This window comes from Lissotriton helveticus, chromosome 3_1 (assembly GCF_964261635.1).
Source record: "Lissotriton helveticus chromosome 3_1, aLisHel1.1, whole genome shotgun sequence".
NCBI classification, from domain to species: domain Eukaryota; kingdom Metazoa; phylum Chordata; class Amphibia; order Caudata; family Salamandridae; genus Lissotriton; species Lissotriton helveticus.
In genome coordinates this window covers 1,933,596,565-1,933,609,387 of record NC_136061.1, presented here as the reverse complement: position 1 = coordinate 1,933,609,387, position 12,823 = coordinate 1,933,596,565, and the positions used below count along the sequence as shown (strand labels likewise).

At 44.6% G+C, this 12,823-nt stretch overlaps 1 protein-coding gene across 4 annotated transcripts in view; it reads right to left on the bottom strand.

The window, feature by feature from the left end:
* UACA (uveal autoantigen with coiled-coil domains and ankyrin repeats) overlaps positions 1 to 12,823 on the bottom strand; it is a 369,235-nt gene that overhangs the window by 179,028 nt on the left and 177,384 nt on the right. For 3 of the 4 annotated variants that reach the window (XM_078682980.1, XM_078682983.1, XM_078682984.1), the window contains exon 2: positions 1,341 to 1,474. In XM_078682980.1, the coding sequence (XP_078539106.1) occupies positions 1,341 to 1,474 (134 nt within the window). Of the gene's footprint in view, positions 1 to 1,340; positions 1,475 to 6,670; positions 7,287 to 12,823 lie in introns of those variants that run through there. The other variant, XM_078682981.1, reaches the window with a different exon arrangement.

The window sequence follows — 12,823 nt, the reverse complement described above, 5'->3', positions numbered from 1 at the left end:
TTCCAGGTTAAAGCATACATGTCTGAAAACACAATACTGGTAACCAAAAGGAATAGAGACTGTGAAAGCCAAAGGAAAAGAAAGCCACAGTTAGTCCGATTTCTTTAACCAAATACGAACAGGGGATATTTACCGAGTTTACCGAGAAGAGATCCCGTCCTGGTGGTCTAGGACAGAATCCAGGTCTACATCTTGGCTGGATGAGAAATTTGGCAAGCTAAACGAGCAAGTTACAGAGCTTGGGCGGACTGACAGAATAGAGGGAAACATTCAGACTGAAGGCAAAGCTATTGAGCTTAGAAATGTTTTATAAAAAAATACACTCAGGCAGGCAATGCACATCCAAAAGTGGAAGATTTACATTTTATGTGGTTTTTGCCTAATAAATGCTTATAGTGAGGATGCACATAGGCTCTATCACCACTGTTTTGTTCACTGTCCTGTGTTACTGTTGTGATGTGCACAAAGAGTTCTTGAGGCAGAATATTTCACCGCAGTCTTGTATTGTGTTAGCGTTATAAATTAAACAATAAAACGTTAAAGACATAAAAACAACAACAAACTTACCTTTAAAATAGGATTTTATTTCGTTTGTTTATAGCTTACTGCCTTCGGTTTTATATTATTTTGTGTTATTTCTATAAAGGAAATCTCTGCGCCCCTTAAAAAGCATACTATGCTTCCTACAGAGTAGATGCTACTGCCAACTAATATTTAATAGTAACTTGGCAAAGGAGAGTAAAAGGCATGAGCAAGGGACAATGCTCAAGTTTAGGTCTCGGGAGACAAGTTGCCACTACCAAAAGAAAGTCAACGAAGTGCTGCCTGATAAAGCGGTTACAGAAACAATGCAGCAAAAAGAAAGACGTATGCTGGTGAAGGTAGAATTAACGTCTACCTCCTGCACACTCATCCCCAATACCTTACCCTTGTTCTTGCAACAGACCTCCTCCTAGCTGAATGTCACACAGTAGATAAATCTGTCAACAACCAGGTCAATGCTTTCCTCTCGCTCACTTGCTCTTTCGATCTACGCACACTTACTCTGAAAACCTAGGCTTACCACTGGTCAAGTATATTCTGACCCATTTTTTTTTTCACTAAGGTTATCATCTTGCCATTCAATTTCCTTGATCCTGGCCTCATCTCTTATTCTTGGTATTTTTGCCACCAATCCTACCTTGGCCTGGCCATTCACATCGCTTGACCCCAATACAAGCCTTCTTCCCTACCCTATCCGATATACAACTTACTTCAAATCCGAAATGCCCGCCCACTTACTTGACCCCAATTCTGTCCACCTTCAACTCTTTATACACCTGCCCTGCTCTGGTACTTACGCAGATCTCCCTTCCAAGTCCAGCTTGCTGGGGTTGACTCCTTTTTTGGCGAGGATGGAAGACACTTTGTCAACATCTCCTCGCTCCGCTGCTTTCATCAGCCGATCATCATACTTGTTCCAGTCAGCCGTTTGCTGTAGGAGAACGGAAAAGTCAGACATCAGCTTCTCAAATATTGAGTCAAAGAAAGAAGTATGCACAAATAAGCTGTTATAGTTTATGGCAACGAAAAAAGGAAACTTTTTGCGATACAAAATATCAGTAATAGTCCTCTGATAACACTTTAACACAGGCTCCTTGTCAGAAATTAGAGCATTCCAAAGTTTGGGGAAAACATGTATGACCTTTTCCTGGAATTACATTAGTCTATGCTAGTATGGCATTATACAACATTTTGTGTTTTCTAAACAGCACTTCACACTGCAGTTTATCATTTGTAGGTGCAGCAAGTCAATGCAAATAACAGGTGATCCTATTACCTATTATTACCGATCCTATTACCTCTTTTCACTGTACTCCATATACTCACCTTGGACCGATGGAAGACTGAGTAGGCATCGCAAGGATTTCAATTTATGGTCCACCGGACCACAACATGGCGGCGAGCCATCTCGTTAACTGGAATACGCTGAATTGGATCAGCAATGCTTTGCAGTAATGTGCTCCTCTATCACAGGCCAATGAAAGCTGTATAAAATTGTGGAAGTAGGTTTAGATTAAACCTGCCTCCTGTAGATATCTACATTTTGTTCTACTCACATACATAAGAGCACCTTATCAAAAGAGTGCCCATAGTCCATGCTACATTTAACCAGGGCACAAAAACATGGTAGCTAAATATGATTTGCGTGTGAGACTAGTTCTTAACATGGGTAGTCAGTGAATATACAGCCTGATGGCAGCACCTCTGACTGCATGGACAGAGATAAGTCTAACATCCTTACAGAGGAACTTCCAATGTCAAGGATAATAAATAAGGGGGAGCTTGATAACAGGCACAGCACAGAGGAAATGACACACCCATCGCAATAACTGAGGATTTGTTTGTGAAGAGAATTTTACCTAGGCTACAGTTTTGCCAAAACTGTAAAAACCGTTTTTCCAGTCAGTCCCAAAAGAAACTAGGTTTCACTGTTTCACCAAGGCACTGTGCCCCGAACGCATTTCGCTCCACACACCAATAATAACAGAGTACGGAAGCATCAGTACTATGTGATGACAAGCCATGGTTATCCGAGATCTTGAAGCCCGTTGTGAACAATGGGTTCCTCATGAGGGTTCCTTACATAGGCAGGTTTAATCGTGTTCCTATTTAGATGAGGCCTGTGAGTTGGCAATCTTCCTTTAAGGGCAAAATGATACTCTATGAAGGGCTTCTGCAAAAGCTGCTTCCTAGGGAAATTGCTCTGCCGCAAAATGGACCTAAGGTGTTATAACAGACACTTTGTGAAGGGTAAATCGGCTGCACACAAGGAGTTCTCAAGAAGAAGTCACCAAATTCACAAAACAGTGATGGGTCTGCAAATGCACCAAAGCGTCTCCTTGCAGATGGTTTAGAAGTTTAGTGAGGATAGGGTTTTTGGCACATTGGCAGCTTTTCCGTCTGGTGCACGTGGAGTTATACTCCGAAATAATATACACAAATTAAAACCGCTCTGACAATGGGGTGCTTTAAGGGTGCGTCAGGAATACACTTCAATGTTGAGAGTTGCCTACTTTGTTAGGTATGCGGACACATGATTGATGAATACCACAAGGGAGTAAAGGGAGCGAGGTGATTGGCCAGAGACGAGTGTTATACATATATATTCACCACATGATTAAGACAATGACCAATGAGAATTGGACTTTAAGAAACAGTTGGCAGCAACAATAAGTAAACCTTGTGAATCTCTCGCAATGCAGTGCCAAGACCATTGCGTCTCCTGTAATGTCATGTTGCTCTCACATTTCCATGTAAGCCATACTGTCTTCTTGGAATGAGAAAAAGGCATTTAGGCCTATTTTTTGGCCTCAGCAGTTTTGTGGCCTGCAGAAGAGAGCTGGTCTGTGTCCTGATGCTCCTGATCTCTACGGACATTAGGAACATAGGTCTGCACTTTACAGCACAATGGGGGAGAGGGGCATTTGTTGCACTCTCGGTTAACATTTCAAACCCTGCATGAGAGCCTACTGTATTAGACAGGAAGAGTGGGGATGCTTGAAGAGTGGGGATGCTTGCAGACCGGGAATTCATACAAACCCGCCAAGCCTCCTTTGTGAGGCTGTTATAACACCCCTTCTAAGTACAAGGCTGTAAAGTACATCTTCCCACAGCTCGCCATTCCCGATGGAGCCATTCCTCTTGGAGAACTTTACCCCCTGCTCATACCAAACTTTGACAAGAGATCATTTTTCTACAAAAACAAGTCCCTCGGGTTCCCACAGCACCTCGTGTCCCCCAATTGTTCATGGCGTCTTTCCAGTCCGAATGACTGCCACTTCCCCTGGAGGCATTCCTGTACCAAAGCCAAAGGAAACCCAGCACTTGCCAGAACTGGTTGTTCACAATGGAAAATGCAAACTGAAAAGTCAGGAAACAAAGACCTGTGTGGTCTGGAAAGAGTTAACCAGAGCTGGGCCCGGATAACACTTTGTCAGAGGCCAAAGGACGGCGAGATTGACCCAGTTGGAGACCAGGACTGGAATCTAAGCCCTTTCACCCAACATTTGTCATCAGCCTTTGTGATGGAAATGCAATGCTGGGTACAAAAAGGGCATTTATATGAAGAGAGAGATCAGCAGAGTCCCAGGAAGGAAGAAAGCTAAAGGGCCCCGACGGAAAAAATCTGTGAGATTGTGAGGAGACGGGCAAGTTCACACAGCCTGGAAATCGCACGTCCCTCGCCCTTAATGTGCGTGAGAGGTGCCGAATACACTTACACTATGGGTAATTCTCGAGGAGAAGTGCTGAGCAGCAAACAAACGGCTAGATGGGTACACATAGTGCTGCATTCCAGAACAGCAGTGAGAGAAGGAGCACACACTGGCCAAAACAGGGGACAAGAAGACAGAGACACAGACAGGACATGCCCGACTGTACAAAGTTTTGCAGTGAAGGCTTGGATCCAGAGAGCCACATCACGTCCGTGTGATTTAGTGCACAATGACAGAGCGAGGGGTTCCCTCGTGTCTATTTGTATTACTTTCAGCACGAAGTGATAGAGGAGACCGACACAAACAGGGAGACGCAAACCCAAGACTACCTATGCACTGGCATCTAAATAGAATGAAGCTATCGAGTGAGCAGTGGGGAGCTGCACATTATTTGCTGTTCACTCCGGATCCTCCAGCTGATGGCAGACAAATACTTTGTATCCCATACTATTGATTCCAAATCTTCCTCTCCTTAATGATTCAACTGAATGGCGAAATAGTTTCGTAAAGAACTAAATGTCACCTTATCCAACTTCACCTCGCCTCCTCTCCCTCACTTTATCGTTCTACATCCTCCCGTTGTCCATTCAACATTGGTTCTCAGTGGCTCTGACCCCACATCTTCCTTTCTCTCATTCCTCTCCATGATTCTTAAACCTCTGGGATTCTCCAGATTCTGTGTATTCTTTCTGGCGCCCCCTTCCCTATTCTTGCTTCCTTGTTCTTAGCCTTGCTCCTCCGGTGCTATTTTCTTCTATAAGTTCATTCTGCAGTAAGAATTATTATGAATGCATGTTCTAGAGTTCACTCATTATCTTAGACCTTGTTATAGCACCTTGTATAACATAAGAGACATCTGCTCAACTGTTTGGTTACCTGTAAAGCGTGCAGACACCAATTAGGTAAATCTACGCTCTTTAAAATTGAATATAAAACTATGTGGGGTGCTAGCAGACTCAAGATCATGTCTGTGAAGCGGGAATTACATTTAATATTTTTTTAATTAGCAGGACTAAGTGATTTCCTAGAATTACATGACGTCAAGAGCGGAGGCTGAGATTTGAACCAAGGTACCCAGGTTCCAAGAGGACAGTTCTAGGGACTAGGCAATATCTCATCCTGGAGTGTATGTTCAACATAAAGCACTTGCTCATGGTTTACCTCTTAAGGAAGGCAGGGCCACAGATACAAGAATATTTGCCAATGTCTGAGTGGACAAACAAGCTCTGAATGCTTCTCACCGAGAATGCCCACAGAGGCTGAGCGAACCTGCGCATCCTCGAACAGGAAGACAAACCAGGGACATGCATGAAGGCTAGGCTTCTCCTTTCTTTGTAAGCCTCCCTTGTGTGAGACATTCAGCAGCACATCACGAAACAGGATGGTGTAGCACCAATGTTTGTATGTTAACTGAGTGATGCACTGAAATGTGAAAACTGTACAAACCATTGCATGTAGAATAAATTCGGCCTTTCATGCATCGTTTATTAAAAGTACTTGTTCCACAAAATCGCCTATGAGAAATATAACCTACTATATTGTATTAGACAATTAGCAAAAGGCTTACTACCGCTATGTGAGCCGCAGAATCGCTTATCCACATGGGTAGCACAGTACACCGCATGGGTGTGTGGTTAGAAGTGTGTTGTCTTTGCCATGAGACTATGTGGGAAGTGTTGCCATGCCCTGCGTGGTGACCACCACGCAGGGTTATAGTGGTAAGGGACTTAGTGATGTGATAAGTAAGGAAGCGTGAGACAGAAGCACATTTTGATAGTTTGTGGTAGGTTTGCAGCTCTGATCAGCTCTGCGGGTCTCTTTACCGTGTTTGTAGTTATCTTTTATATGTTCTCACCCCACCTTTTATGGTGGCTGTGGTAGGAGACAGTCCGTTCGGAGAGCTTATGGATCCACAGGAGGTAACAGGTGTGGCCAAAGTGTGAAGAGGAACCTGGACGCTGCTGGAGAATGTGTTACACTCCCCCTTTACAGGACTGCCCTTATGAGAAGTCAAGTGAGGAGCATTTGGCTGTATGCTCTGCTTTGTCAGCATTATTTCTTTTAATAACCTGATTGGCAATACATCTCTTGAGCAATGTTCGATGCTAGGTCTTTAACGCACAATGAAGTTCAAAACTCAAAATCACTGTTATTGGAGCAGCATTTGGGAAGTAATCTGTCTAGTGGCTGAAAAACTGACCTAGAGGTAAAAACGGCCAGAGAGGAACAGCAACATGGAAACACTGGAGTTACCCAAATCTGTATAGCTATGTAGCGCTCAGTGCAAGCTCACTTGTTAAATGACACCTGAAGACAAAAAAGAAGGAAGAACGCAGACAATAAAGAAGAAAGAACGTAGACAATAAAACACTCAAGGCCCCGAGGAGTAGGAGCACAAACAAGCTGCTACATACCAGGTGTTTAAGGACACAGGCAAACCAAGGGGGCATTCTGAAGCACACGTCCAGCCACTAGTTCAACACGACCTCCAGCGGCTTCCAAGACCCCCAAAACAGTCCAATTACAGCAGTCACTCTTCAGAAGAGGGGCTCTTGGGCTCCCCTTTAAAGAGTCTGCCGACCTCCGGCGCTGCCATGCACGGGCCTACGATCCCTGGCGCCTCAGATCCCACCTCCACCTTCATTATTAGGGAAACGCACCGGCCCGTCGGTGCTGCGGCCGGAGATTGACAGTCCGCCTCCTGTATACGAATAAAGGGCCAAGGCCAGAGTTCACGTCCACACAGACTGTCCAGACAGCTGCGGGCACGACCCGGATTCAGGCCGCGGGCAGGGCTGCCGTCCGCCTGCAGATCGGACAGCCCCGGCTCGTCTCTCCCCGGACGGTCACAGGGAGCGGCAGTCGGCGCTCCGGTCCCACCTCCAGCACGGACTCTCCAGGAGACTCCAGGCCGGCCTGGACACCGCGGCTTCTTCATAGGCCCCCTCGGCGTTCAGCGCCCCGGGGCACTCCATCCTCTCTGCAGCTCGAGCCCGCCCGACTGGTGCCTGCCCGCTCTGCCACGGCCGGGGCATACCGCGGAGCCGGCGCTATTTCAGCCATGGGGCTCTTGACAGCTGAGTGACAGAGGCGAGAAGCTAAGAATACTCTGGTGCCAGTGTCTCCACAGGAGAGGCATGCAGGCCCGACATTAGTCCTGTCTGCCGGCTCTGGATATAGTCACCTTCACCGGATAAACAACATGCTTCGACCAAGTGGCTGCTGGCACACATCCTGGGAATGGCAGATTTGCCATAATGCAATTCAAATTTACCCTATTCTCCAGTATGGTACTGCGCAATCCTGGCTAACTGCGGGCTCCCAGTGCCCAAGGAACTAACCCCATTGGTTACAATGAGCAAGAACAAGCGCTGTGGGTCTACACCCTCGGAACAAAGGCGCTAGTGCCCACCCATCAGTGTGTCCACCAATCAGGGAGACCAATAGAAACAGACCCGCTTCTTGCTCAGCAAACGCTTAAAAGACCCTGAGGCTAACAGATCCCATTGTTCAGACCAACCTAACCGAAAATCCGCTTCCCTGACTCTGCAGACCATCCACCCCAGGGCATTAAAGAACCTGGGGCTCACCCCACTGTAGAGCCAACCGATCCAAAGGCCCACATAGCCAGGCATCTTAGAAGCTGTGGGTAATGAATCCAAAACCAGGTGATCCCAAGGCCATAAAACTTTCAAGGACCGAACCAGGCCAAGGTCCATATTGACAACACAATTACTGAAGATGGCATTAGGGTCAGCGGGTGTCACGCTGCCAACTCAGCAAAACTGCCTTAACTTGGGGCACCACCTGCAAACAGACGAAGGATGTACCAGCAGGATGCCATTTGCAGCCACACCTGCTCATAACTGGTAGGACTTTTAGTAGGTACGAATATGACCTTCGGCGAAAAAAGAGAAACATAGCAAACAAGTCTATTTCTACATCTATTTTGATTTATTTTACGTATTTAATAAAGTATTGGCGTAACTCAAAGGAGCAGATGATTCACTTTACAGTGAGAATTGTTGTCACAACACTAGCATCTCAAACATGAGGTGCTTCACATGGGGAAGTAGGGTGCAAGTTTGGTTCGATCTAAACCAGATTGCAGAACGCAGGATGAGATGGGAAGGGTAGTAGAAACAGTACGTTAGAGTTTGTCTATTACACAATTAGTACATTACATTAGATCATCACACATTCACAATTTGTCATTTCCAAATTATAAATGTGGGTAGACATAAGGACATAGCAATTTGTCCAAGAGGGTCCCATCATTTTTTAATAAGTCCCAAAGCATTAAGTAAAACCCAGGTCAGTCTCCGTTTCAACCACCAGAGCTGTTTACAGCATATGACCCAGATGTTTGAGACGGAAGTCTATATAGGTAGTGGATCAATCTTGATGTGGTGATTCCCTGCCAAGAGCAGACCACCCTATCCTATCACAAGTGTCAATAAGCCTTTCACTCTAAAGCAGAGAACAGTACACTGTCATTCAAGAGGCCTGTCCTGCTAAGCCATGGTTTCAGACCTTATATTATTTGGCCCTCAAAATAGGAGTTTCTTCTCAACCACTCTGCTTAACAACCAGAAAATGCTTAAAATCTTGTGCCGATGACAAGGACTGTAAAAGACATTTCGTTTAACAAAGTTTGGTTCGGTTGAAGAGTTACAAGAGTCTCTGAGCTCTATGCAAGTACTACCTGGGTTTTGGTTACTCCACTGAGCATGAGCAGCTTGTTATAGGTTGCAATACCTTTTACTAATGATGGCGTAGATACATGGGGAGCTCAAGAAATGTGAATCAAACACCCACCAAGCTGGAATTCAAGGTTTTCCCCATATTTTCTAGGATTGTCTAATAAAGCGAAAACATCAAAAGCACCATTTAGTCCATTTGAAACTCTAGGCACAACCAACAAAGTCTCTACGACTAAAACAGGTCTACTATGTTAAAAAATTACCATAAAAAGGAACAACCTACTGGCAAGTCTTCCATAATCACTGTGGATGCGTGTACCCCTACTCTGAAAAAACCTTTGTAAACGAACATTTCTGTAGAAAATAAACATGATGAGTATTCTGCCAAATACTAATCGGCCTATTCAGTTTTATGTCCACAACATTTTAATTCAAAGGTAGATACAGAAATGAGCTATTTCTTACCAAAGACGGATCTGCAACAAGAACAAGAGAAAGATCACTAAACAGCCAGCTTTTGAGAAGTTCCTAAAACAGCGACAACGAATACAGTGATTATCTCCAAGTTTGGTGGGGTAATATCCATTTGTGCTGTGCATAACACAAACACTTATCTGGACTTAAAACCACTACTACATATGATATTGACTGTGGAATATTCTTACATCATCATGCACTCCAGAATGATCATAACAGAGACAGACTAATCAACAAAAAATTAAAAGCATCACAGACACTCAAATAGCCTTCAGCTGTTCCTTGCATATCTCCATTGGCCTTCACAAAGCCCCCAAGACACCAAAACGTACCCGAATAGCCTCACTAACAACCACAAGACCCTACACAACCCACACCAGACCGTTTTTGATATCCCTGCACATAGATTTAAGCCAACTGACCTCCATAAACCTCTTACGAAAGCCCCCCTACCTTCATATATTCCAGCGTTAGATAGTGCCACACTCCACTCTTACACACACAGTACATGCACCACTTACATACCTGCATGCTTCACTGTCTCTTCATTGCTTCCCACATCTGTTCCCCTTAAACTCAGTCCATCTGTTTATCAGGGAAACAGGCACAGATCTCATCAATGGAGTCAGCAGGCAGCTTTACAAGCAGTCTGCAGCATCTGCTTATTCAAAGCCTCCTCTCCTCTGATCCCCAGTCATATAACTCTGTCACTGCATGGATGGGTTTGCATCAGTCTCAGGATGCAAGGCATCCAAGGAGGCTGGCAACCGAGGCAGCCCTCTAATATTGGTTATTAGTGGGAAAAAAGGCTCTGAAAAGAGAGGAGCGGGGTTATGGGCGGTTGGTGTGCATACTTGTGTAGATGTCATGTGTATAGGGAACATACACCATTTAAGCCAAGCTCGACTCCCCCTACCTTCAGCCAGAAGACCCACAGCCTGTTCTATTTGTTCACCAGCCTCTGCACTCTTCAGCCTTCTGTAACTGGTACTTGGGGGTGGCTCCAAGTCAGCAGATGTTAGGGTAGAGTCAGTTCTCACTAGAGGAGGAATTCAAGGCACAATTCTAAGCACCATCCACCTGCCTCCAAACAGGCTGGCCAAGATATCTACAGCGTACCCCTTGAAGTGCCCAAACCCCAAAACACAGGGGTCACATTTGTACACCCAGAAGGAAACCCAGACAGTGGTGGGTGAGGACTCAAACTAGAAATGATGACATGTTAGCACGTGCATTATAATAAACCACCGCAAAAAGTACAGCATAACATGGTCAGTGAACCTCAGAAACTAACGTTTATTACAACAAACACCCTTGATGACCTTTTCATTCGAAAATCTGCTTCCGCTTCCAGGCCCGCATACCTTATAATGCTTTTAAATGCACTGCTTACAGCTGTTGAAACGCTCCCTGCATATCTGCATGCCACCTCATACATACCTGATGTCACAGTGGAAGGAGGAACTGGGCGGTTCTGAGAAATCATGTTGTAGGTACAACATGACATTTCATTCATTTCCTGCACAGTTATTACACTTTTTGAACTGCTCTACTCCAGAACAAGACTTTACTGCTAAACATTGCGAGGGTATTGATTCACCACAATGCCAGGGATACTTGGAGTGACATCAAGCTTGACCCAGCTGACGGTCAACGAAGAAGAGTAGGAAAGAAACTACAGAAAGATAACAAGGTTCTGAGTGCCTTGCTTGATCTATTCTGGTTCTGCCACAGCCTTTGTAACTCCAAAGATGAAGGGTAGCAAGAGAACTGCGATCCTTACCAAATCGCAACGCACAGGTGTCCTCTCTGCAAAAGTTAATTATTTTTGGTCTTTATGATAGACTGGACAGCTCCCGCAGATTCCTTACATTAAGTTCTCTACAAGCCCTAAACTGGATCCAAAAAGGTTTTCTGCCATGCTATGTCACGGCACCATGATGCTGACCACACAGCTAACCTTCCCTTAAACCAGATCTCCTTTCACTTCACGCTCAATCTGACAGCGGTGAAGAATGTCCACATAGGGTACCACTGGAGTACGGTAAAGAATTACAGGGTGTAAGGATGGGAGTAAACTGCACCATTACTGTACACTCAACACAAGACCAAACACGGTTTTCTTTACTCTGTGTAAGTGACTTACTTTGCCACAAACCGTGTGCAAGACTACATCCTATATTCTATGGAATTTCTGTTGACACATTCAAAGATTATTACAAATACATTTAGTATTTAATCGATTTTAATTTCCTCATCAATTCAATATAATCAAATTACAAAAACACCAAATAAAAACTGCAAAGAAAAAAAAGTAATTATTAGAGCCCTACAACCACCGAACTGATAAATCAGAGTCCGATAAAAAGTTAAAAATAATGTCCCTGCTGTCTCGCAATCACATGGAATTTGGCGGAGATATCAGTCGTATTCCACATCCTCCGTGGACGGGCTTACAACAGTGTACAAATTAAACCTGCTGAAGTACGTTTCGGTGACATAATCCTATATATGCCGCACTTTCATCAGGACTGTCCATAGTCTAAATATGTACTAGTTTAAGAACGTCAATCTTGTCAATATGTTGTAGAACAATCAGTCATCTAAGAACGGTTTTTGTTCGTCTTAATAGATTATATCCAGGAAAACAATACCAGTACCAGAGACCTCGGCGTGGTCAATAATGCAAGGGCTCGGCAATTAGTCCTGATCATGAGCTTACGAGCATCAGCGAATCACATAGGTTCAAATCAGTCACACATATATTTCTCATACTTTTAAAGCAGCTGGCAACGTGACCTATCTGCTCTCTGCCTGCGGACACCACTAGATCATCAGAAATTCTGGCAGGCAAACATGCATCAGTTCAAAGTCACCTCATTATGAAGGCGAGGGCCAAGTTAATGTCCCATGGCGGACCAAAGCTGGAATTGGAACCTAACCCTTTCTTTGGTGCTGGGGAATTTTTGAATGGCACCCATTGCCAGTAAGGAGGAGGATCAATTTCATTAATATGCCGGAAGCACTGTAAGGGGAACTAGCAGTGAACGTTTCAGGAAGGGAATGCAATAACCAGGTCTTATTTGAAGGGCACACTACTCTGTTTTCCTGCTTCCTAAACACAGAATCACACTCATTCCCAAAACCTCATATTTCAACTCTAGAAGATAAGTGTGGGTTTGAGGTGTTGAGAGGAGGAAAACGATCAAAGCTACTTTCCTCTGCTATAAACCCCAGTAGAGCTTAAAAAAAAACCAAAAAACTGCTGATGTTCAGGCTCAAGTTGGGGCAGCTGGCACAGTCTATGGCTGAATCCTTAAAATGTCCTAGTTCAACTAAGGCCTTGGATTGGCTTCGTAGGTGAAAAATGTTAAAGACTTCTCGAAC